This window comes from Podarcis melisellensis (assembly GCF_964234715.1).
Source record: "Podarcis melisellensis genome assembly, chromosome: 6".
Lineage (NCBI taxonomy): Eukaryota > Metazoa > Chordata > Lepidosauria > Squamata > Lacertidae > Podarcis > Podarcis melisellensis.
In genome coordinates, this window is record NC_138538.1 from 5,268,037 (window position 1) to 5,288,670 (window position 20,634).

A 20,634-nucleotide genomic window follows, 5' to 3' on the forward strand; every position below is an offset into this window, starting at 1 on the left:
ACCGCCCGGCATCGGGGCATCGTTCCGATGCCGGGCGGCGGGGGGAGAGGTTCCCGCCCCACCGCCCGGCATCGGGGCATCGTTCCGATGCCGGGCGGCGGGGGGAGAGGTTCCCGCCCCACCGCCCGGCATCGGGGCATCGTTCCGATGCCGGGCGGCGGGGGGAGAGGTTCCCGCCCCACCGCCCGGCATCGGGGCATCGTTCCGATGCCGGGCGGCGGGGGGAGAGGTTCCCGCCCCACCGCCCGGCATCGGGGCATCGTTCCGATGCCCGGCGGCGGGGGGAGAGGTTCCCGCCCCACCGCCCGGCATCGGGGCATCGTTCCGATGCCCGGCGGCGGGGGGAGAGGTTCCCGCCCCACCGCCCGGCATCGGGGCATCGTTCCGATGCCTGGCGGCGGGGGGAGAGGTTCCCGCCCCACCGCCCGGCATCGGGGCATCGTTCCGAAGCGGGGCGGCTGGGGCAGGTGTTCCCGCCCCCCCGCCCCGCTTCGGAGCAGCGTTCCGAAGCCGGGCGGCTGGGGCAGGTGTTCCCGCCCCTCCCGCACCGCTTCGGAGCAGCGTTCCGAAGCCGGGCGGTGGGGGCAGGTGTTCCCGCCCCCCCGCCCCGCTTCGGAGCAGCGTTCCGAAGCGGGGCGGCTGGGGCAGGTGTTCCCGCCCCCCCGCCCCGCTTCGGAGCAGCGTTCCGAAGCGGGGCGGCTGGGGCAGGTGTTCCCTCCCCCCCGCCCGGCTTCGGAGCACCGGGAGAAGCGATCTCCCCGCAAACCCTTGCTTCAAAAGAGGTCCGGGGGCATCGGGGAAGAAGCGCTGCGCTTCCCGCTGCCCCCGGACCTCTTTTGAAGCAAGGGGCTGCGGGGAGATCGCTTTTCCCCGCAAACCCTTGCTTCAAAAGAGGTCCGGGGGCAGCGGGAAGCGCTTCCCGCTGTCCCCGGACCTGGGGCTGCGGGGAGAAGATCGCTTCTCCCTGCTGCCCCTTGCTTCAAAAGAGAAGACCCGCTGTCCCCTGGGCAAGCTTCGTTTTGCGAAGCAAGCCCATAGGGAAATTTGTCTTGCGAGGCAACTCGAAAACGAAAAAACCTTCCGTTTTGCGAGTTTTTCGTCTCGCGAGGCGTTCGTCTTGCGGGGTACCACTGTATATTACGTCACCAAGATACAAGGCCACCATGTTTGTGGGCATGGGAGTATATTTTTGACTGAGGCAAGCCACAGATAAGCGGCTGCTGGGTCACGTATTATTTCTTTTATGAGGCTGTAGCAACAGGCCCCGTCCAATAGTGGAATTTTGAACATATGAACCAGGGATGCGGAGAGGCTGAACCGAATGAGGTCCCCAAATCCAAACCCCCATAAAATCCAGCCTGGTGTGCCATTTCCTCTCTGAGACTTCAGCAAACTAAGCGTCAGAACCTTTCCTGTACCTCTCGAGGGTTTTAAAAAGTTTGACGTTTTTGAAAGAAAATGAAGACTCAGGGGACTTCATCATAGTCAGCTGAGAGCAACTTAAGAATCCCGTTGAATTACACCAAAGTCCATCTAGCCCAGGGGTCACCAACCTAAGGCCCATGGGCCGGAAGCAGCTCGCAGAGGTCGTTTGACCGGCCCACGAGCCGCCCCCCAACTGAGAAGCCCGCTCGCATGCTGCGCTAAACTGGTTAGCACAGCGCAGGGACTCGCTTTCGCGGGTGCGCATGCACAGACGCTGAAAGTCCATCCTACAGAGAGATCTCCGCAGGACCAATCTCCGCAGGACCCAGGCAAGATCAAACTTGCCGACCCCTGATCTAGCCCATTATCCTGCTTTCCCACAGGACCACAGTTCTTTGTGATGCCCATGCTTGGGAAATGGTGGTTTGTTGAAACTGGTTAGTGAGAACAAACCAGAATCAAACCGAGGTTTAATAACCTGGCTTGTTCTCTAACCACACTTCAAGCAAACCGTGCTTCTCCGAGTGAAGACATCACAGGCTACTGTGGTTTGTTACAGATCAAAAGCAGGAGCTTTCAATCTCCTATTCTGACACACATTGGAAAGGGAGCCAGGAGAGTGCAAGGCCCCCAGGGCTTATTCACATAGTTATGGTTTACCATTACATTTGAACTGGGCCCATGAGACTGCCTATCACCAAAGGACTGTCTGAAGGACAGATTCTGAAATCTCAGAATGCAAATCAAAGCAGTAATAATAGGTTTCTCCATCGAAGGCTTGGCGGAAAACTAGGTCTGCGTTGCACTCACTCGTCAATTTCATCCTCTGTTATCTCCTCTCCTCTGTTCACACGTGCATCGAATTCACAGATTTGTCTTGCAAAAGGGTTCGGTGGACGACGGATCAAGTAGTGTAGAGTTATGTCCCTGTGCAGAAAGTATTACCTTTTAAGTTAAAGACTAAACACAATGCACAAGCAATAAGCGCTACCCCTTGCAAGCTTTCTCCCAAATCATTCCAAGTTACTAGGGCTACAGACTTTCAGATCATTTAATTACTCAGTTAAAGCTTTAGTCAATCAACAGGACAGTTTTATTGACAAAACTGAGAATTCAGGCTCCCTTTTCATTTTGTTTAGGGCCGTTTTGGATGTGTTGCTGCTAGACAAAATGGAAAGATATATGAAGAGGTCCATTGCCTGTAAGACGTTGGGAGCTTGGGCTCATTAAGTTTCCTCCAACCCACTTCTCAAAAAGCACCTCCATTTAGCTTTGCTAAAACGACATTTGCTTTAATTTGATCTGTTAAAATGCAGAGGTTGCAATCCTAGCACACAAATGTGGCAGAAAGCCCCAGAAAACTTGGTGGAACTTGTTTCCAAATGAACATGCGAAGGGTTACACTGCAAATCAACTAAATATTATTTATTCACAAGTCTGGAAGGGATATTGGGCTCATTTGCAACACTCTCTTTCCACTGTCCTCTCTCTCTTCCCCACCCAATGATCTTTGTTTCCTTGGCTCCTTCCTGGTTTGCACCAAAGTATAGTTTGCCACAACATCCGGATCTGCAGGCTATTGTTTGGGCTTGCTGCATCAAACCAACTTCAAATTGCAGCTGCAATCCTAGTTTTCAGGGTAGGCACAAACCAGAGTTTGTCTCTTCAGACGCAATGGGAAACCATGGTTTGCCAGAAACCAGGAAGGAACTAATTCATCACAGGGCCAAGGAAAGGAAAAGGGGAAGTGCACAAGCCAAATATTGCATCCAGGATCATCCTTGGAGCACCAAACTATGGTTTGGTATCCCATCTGTTTTATATATATTATTCCCACTAGAAAAGAAACAACATTCAGCTGTATCAAATCGTATAAATAAGCAGATTTAACTTTAAGCACTGTTAGAAAAATGTCTACATATCTGATTGTGTGAGGAAATTGAAGTTCGAACCTGATCTCCGGCTTGGATTTCGCGTCCCGCTGGGATTTCCGGGACACATGTAGGCTGCTTCCTGGATAGGGGAAATCCATGGTCTCTATAGTTTCTCCATACACCCTCAAGGGCCTCAGAGAATTCTTCATCTTCAACAGCATCTCTGCAGAGGCAGCAAAACAGCTAGGCTGAAAAATGAACTCTGCGGCCTTTTAAAAGCGACCCAAAGCTTAAGATGCTACAGACACTAGGCTGTTCCTATGCAACAAATTAAACTCGGCTGTCAATTGAGAGGCCCTGCCCATACAGTTTGCTACGAAGTCACAGAATATTAACAAACATTCCAACAGTACAGTCCAAACCCACCAGCACGAGATTGTTGGGAATTGGTGGAACTTGGGCTGTTGGGGATAAACTGGGGCCCAGCCAGGGCTACATTAGCACAAGTCCCTCATTCCAGCTCCTTCAGGGTAATACCTGCATACCTCCCTCAACTTGGCTCAGGCATAGCTATGCTGGCTCACCTTGTGCTACTAAAGTGGGCTGAATTTAAGTCACTATAAATTCTGGCAGCTTCTTATACTGAGGATTGCTCTGCCTGTGTTGTAGGAGGTGGGGAAGAGTCATGGGAAGTTGATAACCAGCTTACTGTTGCAGGAAAACCAGAAGGCTGGCTTGACTGAGGAGTGGGGATTCATTTAGGGCATAGGGTTAATTTCATTGTACACATATCATTAAGAGCAGGACAGGCAGCAAACTACTGCTCCACCCCGGAGTTCAGGGAGTGTGTCTTATGCAGAGCGGACACCAGACAATTTTTTAAAGGAATCTCTCTCCTTGCTGTCTTTCTGCTGGCAGGTGAAGATTGTAGTTTTAAGGAATCTGCTTTTAACAGTGCTGTGCCGTTTTTTGTTGTTGTTTTTTTGTATTATCTGTAACTTAATAGATTTGCTTTTAAATGTTTTTATTTTATTACAGTTTAATAATTTTTTAATGATTCTCTTTTATTTGTTTTTGGCTTATTGTATTTTATCTGTATTGTTTGAAGTTGTGTAAGCCCCTTTTGAGTCTCAGCGGGACCTATTGTTATTAACAACAACAATCCAAGTTTCTTAAACTTCGCATTATTTGTTTTAAACACCTTTTTCTTTCTTTTTGCTATTCCCTGCTTGTTCAATAACGTTTATTTGGGATTGACTATCGGGTCGACACTCTTCAAGAAGTTCCACCTCACCGCAGGTCACATCCTGAAAAGTGACGTTTCAGACAGGTAGAGAGAATTATAGGGGATTTAAAGGCATTCAGGAAGTAGCAGAAGGGTGTCAGTTAGTGCAGAAAGTATTGATCTGATGTGAAGAGATCTTTCCAATTCTATTTAATTCAAGAGGGTTCTGGAAGCTTCTATGTGTGAAAGAAACAAGCAGAAGGTTCATGATGTTTGGGTTATTCCTTCAGAGAAGCTGAGTATAGCTGGTGTAAAATGATTCTGTTATCTCTTCTGTCAATAAGAGATGACTATAATAATGCTGACTATAATAAGAGGCCAGAAGGAGCCTGGGTTTCACTTTCTCTTTCTCTCTCTCTTCCTTCTGGTGTGGTGTTCTGTATATAGTGTTAAGGTTTAGTCTTATTATAAGTTATTTTATATTTAAGTCTGCTGCAGCTGGATTTCTTAAGGACAGTGCCAATCCTGAATGTATTGCATTTGTGACCATTATGTTCATTTGCCTTCAGTAGCAGCAAAGCTCTGCTGGATGAAATATTAATTGCCTCGGGTCTATTTTGAGGGGAATCCTGCAATGTGTTTAAGTTGTTACTCTGCTAACTATACATTGGAATCTACGCTGGATCAATATTGAGTAGAATTTCAATGACAGAGGGGTCTTCGCAGAGGGATGAAGCACAGCTGTGACGGGAACAGCCCAAACAAATTTACACCCCAGACAATCTCCACTTTGACTGCTTCTCCATGATGTAAGGATGGATCCTCTGCACTCAACAAAGACAATTACCGGCAACAACATCGACGGATTTGTTTGACGGCCCACAGTACATGATGTGGCTCTTTGATTTTTCAGGATCATCCAGAGTTGGTTCCTTCCCTTTATCTTCCAGATTCAGCTGATGGAACCAGTAGACGATATGGACACCAACCACGGTCTTGCCAGTCCCTGGACAAGGAGGGGAAATAGCAGTGAAGGGCCTGCCATTACAGAATCATAGAGTTGGAAGGGAAAACAAGGGTCATCTAGTCCAGTGTTTCCCAACCTTGGGCCTCCAGCTGTTTTTGGACTACAACTCCCATCATCCCTAGCTAGCAAGACCAGTGGTCAGGGATGATTGGAATTGTAGTTCAAAAAACAGCTGGAGGCCCAAGGTTGGGAAACACTGATCTAGTCTAACCTCCTGCAATGATGGAATCTTTTGCCCAACATGGAGCTGGAACGCACCACTCTTTCAGATGAAGAGTCTCACGCTTTACCGACTGAGCTACCAGCGCAGATATCCCTGACTTGGCGCTGGTTCTACTGAACTTCTAATGGGATTTTTAATGAGATATGTATAAATAAAGTCATGGAACAGTTGGGGCAGATTTAATATCAGCAGCACCCCAACCCCCATCCCACCAAGAATCAACTACGCACCCCCCCATGCTGTCAACTCACCTGGCGGGCCTTGGATGAGTGTGAAAGGCTTTCTCAAGGCCTCTGAAATGGCACGGTTCTGGCTCGGGTTGAGTTTCCGGACGCTTCCAGGAAGATCAAAGCTTTGGAGTGCCCAGAACTTAGACTGCCTCACTGCTGTGTATTTTTAAAACAACAACAACAATGTAAAACACACATCCAATCACCAAAACATCAATTGCATCATTTTCGCCTGCGCTCAAGTCATAAATCTGCTAAACCCCGCTTTTCGTTTTCTGATTTTTAAAATGCGTGAAAATTTCGCATTTAAATGGTATCGCTCCTCCCTAAAGTATCACTCAACACTAAAGTTTGCATCTAGAGGATTTTGCATGTTATTCAACGCATTATTACATTATATTACAACAGCCCCCACTGTTTAAGGTGGTCGAAGGGGTTAACTGCAAAAAGTCACCAAGTAGGCATAGAGCAGGGATTCCCAAACTTGGCCCTCCTGCTGTTTTTGGACTACAACGCCCATCATCCCTAGTTAGCAGGACCAGTGGTCTTTGATGGTGGGAACTGTAGTCCAAAAACAGCGGGAGACCCTGGTATAGAGCAGGAGTGGGCTCTTCCTGTAATGCGTTACTGAATAAAGTCTGACCAGCTGAGAAATGGGTGTAAGCCTCTGTACTTGAATCCCCAGGAAAAAATTCTCCCACGCTGAGCAAATTTGTCCCCCACCTCTAGTTCCGAGTTGATGCCTCAAATTGACAGCAATATCCTGATCGCTGTGCATGCAATTGTACCTTGAATCTTGCAAGCCCTAACAAAAGCGTTAAAGGTTACAGTGGTGCCTCGCAAGACGAAATTAATCCATTCCGCGAGTCTCTTCGTCTCGCGGTTTTTTCGTCTTGCGAAGCACGGCTATTAGCGGCTTAGCGGCTTTAAGAAAAAGGAAAAAAACTCGCAATAACCCGCAAGACGTTTCGTCTTGCAAAGCAAGCCCATAGGGAAATTCGTCTAGCGAAGCGACGCAAAAACCGAAAAACCCTTTCGTCTTGCGTGTTTTTCGTTTTGCGAGGCATTCGTCTTGCGGGGCACCACTGTATTATTATTTTGAGCATCTCAAATAACAACTAATATGAAGGTTCTGGTGATACACAAACTCATTTGTGTAGATAATCAACTGGTTAATTGGTTAAAAGGCACGTGACTCAATCAACCCTAGTTAATTATTGGAAAATATAGACAGTGACAATATTGGATTAGATTTCTTATGCAAACTTCAACATAAAAATCCCAGGGCAGGTTAGAACAATGTAAATATACAATGCTGAAATAATGTACAATCCAAATCATGGTTGCTTTTGGAGCATCAGAACCTATTATGGTTATTACTAAACACTACGGTTTGCTTCCACTTACGTTTTTCAGAGATTTCCTTGCCGAGGGCAATTTGCTGAGCAAGCTCAGTCGCGTGCTCCAGTTTCCAAATGGCGGTCTCCTTCCGGCTGCAGGAAAAGGAAGAAATGTTGTGTGAGGTTGAAGCCAATGAGAAGCAGGATGGAAGAAAAAAAGGAAGGGGAGAGTCTGGAGAGGTTCAGAATGTGCTGATTTCTCGGTTTCTCATTTTTCTAATCTTGTACTGTATTTGGTTCCTCGCATTCCCTGAGTCAGTGTGTGATTTTAAAAGAGCTCTTCATGAAAATTCACCAGCAATTTAGTGTGAAATTCTCCAGATATACACATTTGTGTGTGCAATTTTTGCATAAAAGGCACCTTTCTGCAAACTTATTTTCTCTAAGAGCATGAATTCAAGATGCTACCTTCACCAATGTATGGCCTTTTCTACTTTGCGCTACTTTGCTGGACAACAATATTGCACAATTAGGAGAAGTGCAAATTTTGAAAGTTGGCAGTACTCAAATTGTTCTGGAAACTGCTGATTTGTTAGGTCTGGCTTTAAGTGCCAATAAAACGGAGATCCTCCCTTGTGCCAAACTCTCCCTGTGTTAAAATAGGCATAGAATGGCCTTGGAAGTAAAGCAGCAGAGGGCCAATGTTGCTTTTGCGTAAAGAGAAAGAAGGAACAATCACCATATGTGGTGGAAATGTCTCAAAAGTGGGGAGATTTTGCTTCATGGTCATTGGTGCCCATATGTGAGGTGGGGCCCTGCTGTTCTGCTGGACTCCCAGCTGTGACAGCACCACTGCTCACCATGGCGGTGAAGGCAAGGGAGCACCACCATGGAAACTGCACTCTCCCGACTTTGCTGCAAACCAGTTGTGCCCTGTACTGGCAAGTTGTACCCTTTGCAGGCCTAGTGCCCACCCCACATTTTGGACTACAACTCCCATCAGCTTGGCTGGGGCTGACAGGAGTTGTAAACAACTGGAGGGCACCAGGTTAGCAAAGACTGCTGCAGCGAGGCTCCTCACGGGGTCTCTGCCATGGCAGCATATTCACCCAGTGCTTTTCCAGCTGCACTGACTCCCGGTGAAGTACAGGGTCAGATTTAAGGTGCTGGTTTTGACCTTTAAAGCCCTTCACGGCCTAGGACCCTTGTACCTACGGGACAGCCTCTTCCAGTATGCCCCACGGAGGACCTTAAGGTCCATAAATAGCAACACCCTAGAGGTCCCGGGCCCTAAGGAAGTTAGATTAGCTTCAACCAGAGCCAGGGCCTTTTCAACACTGGCTCTGACCTGGTGTAACGCTCTGCCTCATGGGACCAGGGCCCTGCAAGATCTGATTTCTTTCCGCAGGGCCTGTAAGACAGAGTTGTTCTGCCTGGCCTTTGGCTTAGAATCAATGTGATTCCCTCCCCCTCTTTCTTTTTTCCTTTCTCCTCCTGTGATGAGGCTGCATTTTAATGTTTTAATGTTGTGTTTAATCTTGTTTTTTGAGTTGCATTTCAATCAACTTGTTTTTATTATTGGTTGTTAGCCGCCCTGAGCCCGGTCTTGGCTGGGGAGGGCAGGGTATAAATAAAATATATTATTATTATTATTATTATATTATTATTATTATTATTATTATTATAGCATTGTGAACTGTTGCCTATCCATATGATCCGCAATGATAAAAGTTCTTGAAACTCAACTGTAGAACAACCAAAATGGTTCGGAGGAATGCACTTACATATCAGGCAGCAACTTTGGAATCAGCTCCACGGTGAACCTTGACGTCTGCTGGGTGACCTCCACGGGGATCTTTTCCATGGACATAAAGTGGATGCTGAAACGCACCATCGTTGCACCTCGCTGGTCAGATTTCTCGTTGTCATCAAACTCATCGGTCCGCCCGTGGGCCACCCAGGTGTACGTAGCAGGGTCGATTGTGAATTTGCCAGCTTCAGCGCTTCCCTTGGTCAGGCTGAGCTGCTGGAGGCCACGGCTGAGGGCTTCTGCGTCATCCTGGACCCCATCAGCTTTCAGGCCCGAGAGGCGGACGCAGAGGTAGCAGTGGCTCAGGTGCACTTCAATGGCACACTCCTTCATGAACTCCTTGGTCAAGGAGAACGTCCCCAGGAGGTGTCCTTTCTTTGACCTCTGCTTCTCCCAGGAGATCTTGACGTCGTGCAAGACGATGGAGTCGTTTTCTGCCACGGCGCACGAGGCAGCTTCCATGTCGGAGATGGGCAGCCACACTTTGCGATAATCGGAGGCATCCTTGTATATCTCCTTGGATGCCAGGGTGGCGTATTTGGAGAAGCAGTCGATGGGCCTCTCGGAGTGCTGCAGACATACGTCGAAGCCTGGGGCCACAGTCCACAGTTGCAAAGACGGCACCAGGAAGCCCCGCTGGACATCTGTGGTGAGCTGGAGACACAAAACATCTCCGGCGCTGAGCTCCAGGGACAGTTCTACGTAGTGTGAGCACTTGCTTCTCTCCATCCGGCCCATAGTCCTCAGCTGCGTGCTGTGGCCCTTCTCAACGAGGGAGATCATCTCCTCATAATCTTTGCTCCTGACAGCTGCGAGGAGGTTGCGCCAGGCCTGCACGTTGAAGAGGGAGACACTCTTGTCCCACAGCACTGGTGACTTTGGAGTGCACTCCTTTGAGGTCACCACGGAGTAGATCCTCTTCTTCCACATCAGCCTCACGCTGCTCCGTTCCTCGATGAAGGCCGGTTGCGCCACCAGCTGAAGAGCTCTGTAGTTGACAAGCTGAGGGTCTCGAAGGGTCTCCTTGTTGAGAGGAAACATGATTCTGAAGTTCTTGGCCATCCCTTCCACGCACATCACAAAGGAAACCTTTTGTTGGGCTTGTTGCTTTAGCTGAGTTGCCATCTCCAACGAGTGGGCCTTCTTCTCATAGGCATTTGCCATGCTGTTTTTCCTGTTGAAATCGTGGCAGAGGAACTCGATGTCCTCTGAGGAGTACTGCACTGGCTTCTTTAAAATCACAGACAGGATGTGACGCTGGAGGATCAGGTCCATGTAGCGTCGGATGGGGGAAGTTGCCCAGGTGTAAGAGTCCACGTGCAAGGAATAGTGGCCCACTTTGGACTGAGGAGACGAATTGGAGCGAAGGAAAAAGGAGCGGGACAGAAGCTTCCGGAACTCCATGTTCGCCGGGGCCAGCTTGGGATGGATGTCGTCCGTTGTAATAAGGTCGAGCATCTTGGGGACATCGCAAGCATCGGCAGCTGACTTGAGGTGGTCCCACAATGAAGTCAGGAGGGTAAACTTTTCGCTGGTCCCCAAGTGGACCCCTGTGGCTGCAGCTCCCAGATGATGGGAGAGGTGGGTGGACAGAGGAATTATATCACGGTATTTGTCCCTCATCTGAGCCATCTGTTGTGGGTTGGGCTCCACCTGGCAGCGCAGAGGGGTTCGATCTCTGGTGGAAGCCCTGTTGGTGAGGAACTCGCCCACGGAACTGTTGAACATGATCATGAACTCCTCAACCATCTGGTGGGAGCACCTCTGGCCCAGAGGGCATTCCTCGTCCAGTTGGTCATAATAACAGTCTTCATGAAGCCGGAACAGCCGATGTACGCGGGAGAAGTGGTACGCAACCGCAACACAGTCCTCCAGGGTGTCAAAGCGTAGGGAAGGCGCCTCCGCCTTGTAGCAGTTCTTGATGATACCTTCTGCCTCCTCATAGGTCAGCTGCCGGTCTGAGCAGATTGTGGACACAGCAAAGGAGACATTCGTCATCTGGTCCGTCTTCTTATCCACCGTGACGAAGAGAGAGATCACAGGCCTATCTTTCTGCGGTAGGAGACTACAGAGGTCTTGGCTTAGCTGAGACGGGAGCATGCAAACCGGCTCCTTTCCGGGAGCGTAATAGGTGGCTCCCCGGTTCTTCGCTTCCGTATCGAGAGCGCAGCCTTTGGGGATCACAGAAGCAACGTCGGCAATGTGGACCCCTATCTCGTATTTGTCACCCAGGTCTCGGACACTGATGGCATCGTCCAGATCCCTTGCACCTGGGGGGTCAACGGTGAAGGTGAGGTAAGCCCGAAGGTCTTTCCGGTTACCCTTTGTAAGAGAGAGCTTGCTAGAGGAGATCGTGGCCACCTCTTTGTTCACTGAGGGTGGGTGTTTGCTGCTGAGGCAGTATTCTATGTCAAGGATACGCAACCCTTCCTCTAGGGTCTTAGCAAGAGGAAGAACCTCCGTAATAATCCCTAAGGGGAAGTAAAAGCCGTTCCGCCAATTCAGGACTTGGACCACAAAGAGGCAGTTCCTCCTCAGTTCTTGGGTGATCTTCTTGCAGGTCTTCAGCTTGATCTTGCCCCCTTGATCCACCCTGCGGATGGGAATGACATTGGGTTCATCTCTCAGCCCCGGGACAAAGATTTTGGTGACGGTCTGGTCAATGGGGACCATGACGCGGGGATCGAACTCGTCCATCATGCAGGTGAAGATGCGGTCCCGGTCAGCCTTCTTCAGAACCCCCACCACTTTCCCACGGAGACTTCCCTCGCCCGTGGCCTTCCCTGGGCCGGGCTGCAGGATCTCCACCAAGACCTGGTCCCCAGTGAAGCCCATCCCACAGTGAACCCGGCCTTTGATATGGATGTTCAAGGAAGGGACGTCGTCCAGAGTGAAGGCAGACGCTCGGTCGTATTTCTCCTTGATGAGCTCGCATCGCTTGTACATGTTCGGGTTCATGCGTAGACACTCCTTCATGGTTTGCAGGTGGAAGCTGACGTACTCCTGCCTGCTGCTTTGGACGGTGGCCACCTCGGACTTCACGTTCATCAGCCCTTCGTCGGAGACCGTCACCACCATGTCTTTGCTCTCATCCAGGAGCTCCTGCAGTATGGGGTCGTCGACGTTCAAGCTCTCTGCATCCGACAGCCAGGATTCGGTGTCGCTGCCCTCTTCCTCGAGCTGGGGGCTCCCCCTGTTCCAGCTGGCCCGGTCGCACACCGCCTGCCTTATCTCCTCCAGCGTCAAGGTCTCAGGAGTCACAGCCTTCTTGTCAATGCACTCCTTGAGAAAGCCTTTCCAGACTTTGCTGCACTGCCCGAAGGAACACAAAGCCACTGCGTCCCCCACGACGACAACCTGGGACTGGGCCCTCGTCATGATGGTGTTCAGCACCCGAGCATCGTTGAAGAATTCCAGGTTGGAGCAGTTGACGTGGCAGAGGCTCTCCCTGGTGTGAACAGTGCTGATGATGATAACGCGGAACTCCCTCCCTGTTTTAAAAACAAGACAGAATTGCAAGGGAATGGAAAGGGTTGCGGCTTCCAAATGGAGACCATGAAGCAGAGGTAGATACAATCAAGAGTCCCTCGAACAGGACCCAGATTTGCCACAATCTGATCATGGAGGGAAAGGCTAAAGGTGGGAACTGAGAGGTGGTCTGAAACATATAATTCGATCCAACCAAGTCCAATGCAACCTAGACTTGTATCACAACTAAACCCTACTCACAGGATTTCCATTGATTTCAGCAGGACTTAGCTGGATCGAGACCACTGGGTTCACATAGCTCAGTGATGTCTACTCTGACTGGCAGTGTCTCTCCAGGGTTTCTGGCGGGGGACAGAAGCTGCTCCAGCCCGACTTGAAGGCACCAACCAGGGTTTTAATCTGGGACATGCAAAAGGGGATGCTCTGTAACCAAGCTAAGACCTGGGAGAACAGGAAGTTGCCTTAGACCAAGTCAGGTCAATGGTCCATTGTCTACACTGACAGGCAGTGGTGAATGGGTGCTCTATCACTGAGCTCTGGCCCTGTGACAGGGAGTGGCTGCTTGGAAAGGGTTATGGGATAGCTTTCTTATTTCTCATAAGCTGCGGTTCCTTCTTTGGCTTCAAGCACACCTGGCAGCTGGGCAAGTACCAACCTGGCAGATTCTCGTAGCCCTCCACCACCACGTCCCCCAGGCGCTTCTTCCTCAGCTCCTGCCTTATTGCTTTCACCTGGTGAAAATAAAGAGGAGCCGGTCAGTTCACCAACAGGCAGGCGGCTTTAACAAGGCTGGTTGTGTCCTTCTGCAGCAAGGCTCCCTTGCATAAGGGATGTAGGTTTTTTGCCATTACGGGCCCTGCTGCATTTCTGCCTCTCATGTAGCTGCTGGAAGCATGCGAATCGTGTCAGAGTGGGGAGTTGGCAATGTTTGCTACTGATTTATTGCTTCAAAGGAGTTCTAAACTGATCGCACAGTAAAATATCAGAGCAGTGCACAGGGAACCAAAAATAAACATGCAACACAGAACATAATCACAGTTAAAATAACAGGACAGTGCTCAAAGAGAATCAGTGGGCATTAATTAAAAATGTTGTTGAGAATAGTAAAGGTACCCCTGAAGTTAGGTCTAGTCATGGACAACTCTGGGGTTGCGGCATTCATCTCGCTTTACTGGCCAAGGGAGCTGGAGTTTGTCCGCAGACAGCTTCTGGGTCATGTGGCCAGCATGACTAAGCCGCTTCTGGCGAACCAGAGCAGCGCACAGATACGCCATTTACCTTCCCGCCGGAGCGGTACCTATTTATCTACTTGCACTTTGACGTGCTTTTGAACTGCTAGGTTGGCAGGAGCAACGGGAGCTCACCCCGTCGTGGGGATTCAAACCGCCAACCTTCTGATCAGCAAGTCCTAGGCTCTGTGGTTTAACCCACAGCGCCACCCGCGTCCGTTGTTGAGAATAGACTTGGGCAAATAAAAAGGTCTTAACAGGAGCATTTGTAATTAGCAGTCTCCCTATCGATACACAAAGCCATTTGTTTGGGATAGTTATCCTCATCTTGCTGGCTACTGTTGGGTAGGATGGAACTTTGCTCTCACCTGCAATATTTTCCCAATTTATTTTGCATGTGGTTATTTTGCATGCTTGCAAGATTTGGCTTTGAAGAGCTCTAGCTTTGGTCTTGCTGCATACAAACCTCCTGGCTTATAAAGCAAGCATTTTTTGTTTTTTAAATGCCTTGGTGAACAGGCAATAAAGTTTCCATAAAATGGAGAACATTATACCTTGCAGGTGGGAAAAGATTAACAATGGAATCCTTGGAGGGAAGTCCAAGGAAGTCCAGGGAATCCTACATTTCTATGATTTTGATGATGATTTATGTACGAGTGTAAATCAAGCATCCCCAACTTTCGGCCCTCCAGATGTTTTGGGACTACAATTCCCATCATCCCTGACCACTGGTCCTCATAGCTAGGGATCATGGGAGTTGTAGGCCAAAACATCTGGAGGGCCAAAGGCTAGGATGTCTGGTGTAAATAGTTAAATGTAAAATTAAATTAAAAAATTATAATAATAAAAAATGTCGCCCCTCCTGTCACTGAGCACATAATAAATAATAATAATAATAATAACAATAATAATAATAATAATAATACTGTCAATGTACAACCTGTGTACAATGAGGTCCAGTGCCAAGGGTCTTCTGGTGGTTTCCTTGCTGTGAGAAGCCAAATTACATGGAATCAGGCAGAGGGCCTTCTTGGTAGTGGCGCCCTCCCTGTGGAACACCCTCCCACCAGATGTCAAAGAGAAAAACAACTACCAGACTTTTAGAAGACATCTGAAGGCAGCCCTGTATAGGGAAGCTGTTAATGTTTAATAGGTTATTGTATTTTAGTGTTCTGTTGGAAGCTGCCCAGAGTGGCTGGGGTATAAATTATTATTATTATTATTATTATTATTATTATTATTATTATTATTAAACCATTAATTAATTATTTAATTAACTAATTAAACTAATTAATTAATTAACACTGATATGAGATCCACACCATGCAGCTCTTTCAATAGGTAAAGTCTAAAGGGCTGTCTAAAGGGACGCGGGTGGCGCTGTGGGTAAAAGCCTCAGCGCCTAGGGCTTGCCGATCGAAAGGTCGGCGGTTCGAATCCCCGCGGAGGGGTGCGCTCCCGCTGCTCGGTCCCAGCGCCTGCCAACCTAGCAGTTCGAAAGCACCCCCGGGTGCAAGTAGATAAATAGGGACCGCTTACTAGCGGGAAGGCAAACGGCGTTTCCGTGTGCGGCTCTGGCTCGCCAGAGCAGCTTCGTCACGCTGGCCACGTGACCCGGAAGTGTCTCCGGACGGCGCTGGCCCCCGGCCTCTTGAGTGAGATGGGCACACAACCCTAGAGTCTGTCAAGACTGGCCCGTACGGGCAAGGTACCTTTACCTTTACCTAACCAAGCCTCCCTCCACCCCCCAAACACTCAATCTCTTTGCACTCTGTGTGCTTGTCGCACAACACGCCAACCCTGAAAGTCAGTTGCACTATATTATTTTCTGTTCAGCAGCCTAACAGCCCATGGATAGAAACTGTTTTTTAGCCTGTTGGTACGACTGATTACGCACAGTCCCAACCACACAGTAACCCTCTCTGACGCACCTGGATCCCATAAGAGACCACGCATATCCTCCTGAAGTCCCGCTCTCCCCATTGATCCGGCCACCTCTGGGCCATCTCCTCCACCTTCTCCACCACCTGCCTAATCTCTGAGGCGTTGCGCCAGGAGCAGCTGGCGGCATCCCACTCGGCGGAACCGGCGACATGGCAGAACATGAGCGGGTGGAACTCAGGGTGCGGAGGGATGTTCCCCATGGCGCGGATGGCGTCCCCTTTCCCAACGTAGAAGTGCCTGGAAACGAAGTCGATGATGCTCGCCGCGGAGCGGTAGTTCTCGTTGAAGATGATCCTGCTCTTCAAGGCCACGTCATGCTTCTCCTTCTGGTAGTACTGGAAGAGGCGGTTCAGGAGCGTGTGGTCGGCCGACTGCTCCCCGGCCTGCAGGCAGAACAGCTTGGGGGTCGTCTGCATATGGTCCCCCGCAAGGATGATGCGGGTCTCGAAGGTGGCCAGCGAGAGGGGGACCAGGGCCTCGCACTCCAGCATCTGGGCAGCTTCGTCGATCAGGATGTGGCTGAAATAGCCAGGGGCCAGCCCAAGCTCCCGGGACTGCATGGCGGTGGTGATGAGGATCCTGTGCCGACCCAGTTCTTCCTTTGTGGGGAGGCGGAAGGCGTCTCGGTTCTGGGAGAAGCAGCAGTAGAGCTTCACGGTGGGGTCTATCATATTGATATTACGTTTGATGTACACGGCCCTTAACGGGACCGCCTCGGGGTGCCCGGATGTCACGTAATCGTGGAAATACTCACGGATGTATATATCGGCGGCACTGGAAAAATAAGATGGGTTTACTGCAACCATTTAAAAACACAGAGCTTGTAACAAATCAGACCGTTGGTGCATGCAGCTCCATGCTGTCTACATGGACTGGCAGCAGCATTGCAGGATTTTGAGCAGGAGTAACTCCTCACGGAGATGCCAGCAGGGATTGAACCTTTTGCTTCCAAGGCAGACACTCTCCATGTGAGAGCCTTTTAGGTAAAGGTAAAGGGACCCCTGACCATTAGGTCCAGTCGTGGCCGACTCTGGGGTTGCGGTGCTCATCTCGCTTTATTGGCCGAGGGGGCCGGCGTACAGCTTCTGGGTCATGTGGCCAGCAAGACTAAGCAGCCTCTGGCAAACCAGAGCAGTGCAAGGAAATGCTGTTTACCTTCCCACCAGAGTGGTACCTATTTATCTACTTGCACTTTGATGTGCTTTCGATCTGCTAGGTTGGCAGGAGCTGGGACCGAGCAACAGGAGCTCACTCCGTCATGGGGATTTGAACCGCCAACCTTCTGATCAGCAAGTCCTAGGGTGTGTGTGCGAGGGCTGTTCTATGCAATAAAGTTCCAGAGATTTTTAGCAGATTATTCAAAACATTGCACTGTTTCCAAAGTGCTTCTGCCAGGGGCGAGAGTAAAAAAAAAACATGTTTACAAAGCAACACCACACTGTACGAAAGCTGTGCATAAAAACTACGGTACGCAAAAAAGCAAGTTAAGATGTCAGTTTTGTGAAACATTAGTGCAGCATTTTGGTGGGAGTGTAAAAGTACACATTTTCAAACGCACAAAAATCCCTTCCAAGCTCTGTAGTGGCCCTCCTGAAATGGCAGCTGACTGCGTAACACCAGGCCAACATTAAAACTGCCTTTTATTTATTTTAAAATATTTTTTAATTGATTTTCATTTCCTCAGACTACAGAAACTATTGGGTCTCCTGGCTGTTGGTTTATATAGGTCTCTGCGGATTATTGAATGAATTGCTTGGTAAGAACTTTTATCGTTTCCCTGATTCTGGGCTGCCACCAGGGGAGGGATTTGATTCCCTGAATTCTCCTGTGGTTTCCACCCCCTGGTGTTCAGAAGCAGAGCCCTCTCCTCTCCAAGGACCCAACTCACCTGTTGGTGTGGGTGCAAATCAGGACACGGGCATTTGGCTGTTTGATGATCTCCAAGGTGGCCATGGCCAACGTGTAGGTCTTCCCGGTCCCAAACGGCCCGTAGATCAAGAGAGGCGGCACCTGCCGGACTCCAGCCGCCTGCCCAGTGATGAAGGAGATGGCTTGGCTCTGTTTCTTGTTGGCCCTCTGCAGGAGAACCTGACCGAGGGGTCTTGGGATGGAGCAGGCCGCGACGTCGGGGAAGACAAGCTTCTCGTCCTTCAGCTGGTCCACGGCCCAGTGCCACTGCCGGAACTGGAGCTGGTCGATCTGGAACTGGACCTCCACCTTGAGGGACATGTCCGCACGGAGACCCAGCTCGACGCAGCAGCGCTTGGGCAGGAGAAGCCAGATGCTCTTCTCGGCCTTCATCTCGACGGAGACCTCAAAGACGCGGTTGTTGGCCGGAGGGTCCGGGGCCAGGAAGGCAGTTCTGACCAAGCGGTAGAGGAGGTAGCCTTCGTCGGAATCCGGGGTCAGGGAGTAAGGGGTGGGGAGGTGGGCAAATAGCTCCCCTGGGGGTGCACACTTCATCCCCATGGAAAGGGTCTCCATCATCTGCTGAATTGAGATGGTCACTTGGAAGTTGAGCCTGTATATCAGAACAAGAGGGGGAATCAAAGAGTAGGGAAAGAGGTGGGGAAGAAGGGGAGGAGGCAAGATGGAAAAAGAGACATGAATGAATTTAAAATCTTGAAAGATCAAAGGAGAATGCATGCTAAATAGTAATAGTAATTATTATTATTTAAAAAACAAAAAAACAGGTAGACAGCGATCGACAGGCCGGCCACCAATTGTCAGAAATCGATCGCAGGCTCATTTTTGCCAGCGGAGAAAAAGGAACATTTGGCCCCCACCATAGCTGTCAACGCTTCCCTTTTTTTAAGGAAATTTCCCTTATTCCAAATAGGATTCCTCACAAGAAAAGGGAAAAGTTGACAGCTATGGCCCTCACCCCTCCCTCTTTCCTTTATCTGCGTACAATTTGAAGAGCGGAAGACTTATCGTTTATCTATTTTTGCCCCCCCAAAAAAATAATCCAGCAATTTTGACCTAATTTTGACCTGCACCCCCCCTCACCAATCTCTACCTCCCCCCCCCCCCGCAAAAAAGCTCAACAACTTTGACCTGCCCCACCCGCCCCGCAAAAAAATGGGTAGATCACTCCCACTTTATTCTGAGTAGATCACAGTCTCTTGGGAGTTGGACGTCCCTGTATTACATTATCTTCTCCTAGAGACAACAACCCTGTATTATTACCCCCATAATGCAGAAAGGAAAGTTGAGGCTAAAAAAGCAAGCTGCATGCCTCAGGCCACCTTGGCCTCACTCACTTGGCGATCAGCGCTTCCTGCGCCTCTTCCTCCCTGAACAGGAAGTTGTGCATCTGCTCACGGTAGTTCAGGCGGGCGATGGGCTTGCCCTGGGCGCCACGCTGGAAGTCCAGGGAGAGCGACGGGGCCTTGTACTTGGCCAGCAGCTCCAGCTCCTGCCCGGTGCGCTCCACGCTGGGAACCACCACCCGGTTGCCGCTGTGCCACCGCTCAAAGTCCACAAAGCGGCTGCTCTGCCCCGCGGACGACGGGTCCACTTGCCAGGGGGCCTCCTTCTGCCCCACCCGGGCCTGCAGCTTCCGGAGCAGGACCGGGCGAGCGCCGAAGTCGAACACCAGCCACTGCTCGTAGACGCCGAAGGTCTGGCACTCCAGACACACCTCCACCTCCGTCGCTGGCGGAGATGCCCGTACGGCCTTGAATCTTTCTCCCGAGGCGTAGGTGAGACCTCGCTTGAGCCCGCTCCCTGCCAGGTAGAAGGCAGCGCCAGGAACGCGCTTCAGCAGGGCCACATGCACCAGCGGCTTCTGAAATTGGAAGGCGGCCATGTTATCTCATGTCTAATAATAATAATAATTTCTTATTTATACCCCGCCCATATGGCCGGGCCTCCCCAGCCACTCTGGGCGGCTTCCAACCAAATATTAAAATACAGTAATACATCAAACATTAAAAGCTTCCCTGAACAGGGCTGCCTTCAGATGTCTTCTAAAAGTCTGGTAGTTGTTCTCTTTGACATCTGGTGGGAGGGTGTTCCACAGGGCAGGTGCCACTACCGACAAGGCCCTCTGCCTGGTTCCCTGTAACTTGGCTTCTCGCAGCAAGGGAACCGCCAGAAGGCCCTCGGTGCTAGACCTCAGTGTCCGGGCAGAATGATGGGGGTATACTGGACTGAGGCTGTTTAGGGCTTTAAAGGTCAGCACCAACACTTTGAATTGTGCTCGAAAATGTACTGAGAGCCAGTGTAGGTCTTTTTAGACTGGTGTTATGTGGTCTCGGTGGCCACTCCCAGTCACCATTCTAGCTGCCACATTCTGGATTAGTTGTAGTTTCTGGGTCACCTTCAAAGGTAGCCCCACGTAGAGCGCATTGCAGTAGTCCAAGCGGGAGATAACCAGAACATGCACCACTGTATGCCTGTAAGACAGAGCTGTTCCACCTGGCCTTTAATTTGAATTCAGCCTGATCTTTTATTTCCTTTCTCTTCCCTCCCCCTCCCCTTTTATGAAGATAACCCACTCTGAGATCCCACAGCTAATTCTCCCCTGGCCTCCTCACTGGCCCAAGTAGGACCAATTCAACCAGCTAGCCCCTTGGGATTATCTAATGCTTATTTCCCCTAAATTGATTTCTGAATTTTGAATTTTATTGTTATTCATGTTTTTACATTGTATTTCATGCTGCTTTTACAATTAAGTGTTTTAAATTTGTTGTTAGCCTCCCTGTGCCTGGTATTTGTACCAGGAAGGGCGCAGTATAAATAAAATATTATTATTATTATTATTATTATTATTATTATTATTATTATTATTATCATCACTCTGGCACTGATTCC

General features: G+C 49.8%; 1 protein-coding gene across 1 annotated transcript in view; it reads right to left on the bottom strand.

The window, feature by feature from the left end:
- Nucleotides 1-20,634, bottom strand: part of HELZ2 (helicase with zinc finger 2) — a 48,520-nt gene that overhangs the window by 9,909 nt on the left and 17,977 nt on the right. The window contains exons 5-14 of the mRNA XM_081916567.1: nt 19,080-19,606; nt 17,705-18,337; nt 15,804-16,590; nt 13,299-13,374; nt 9,129-12,645; nt 7,412-7,497; nt 6,026-6,160; nt 5,372-5,530; nt 3,378-3,522; nt 2,236-2,352 (exon numbers count right to left, since the gene is read on the bottom strand). Of these exons, the coding sequence (XP_081772693.1) occupies nt 2,236-2,352; nt 3,378-3,522; nt 5,372-5,530; nt 6,026-6,160; nt 7,412-7,497; nt 9,129-12,645; nt 13,299-13,374; nt 15,804-16,590; nt 17,705-18,337; nt 19,080-19,606 (6,182 nt within the window). The remainder of the gene's footprint in view (nt 1-2,235; nt 2,353-3,377; nt 3,523-5,371; nt 5,531-6,025; nt 6,161-7,411; nt 7,498-9,128; nt 12,646-13,298; nt 13,375-15,803; nt 16,591-17,704; nt 18,338-19,079; nt 19,607-20,634) is intronic.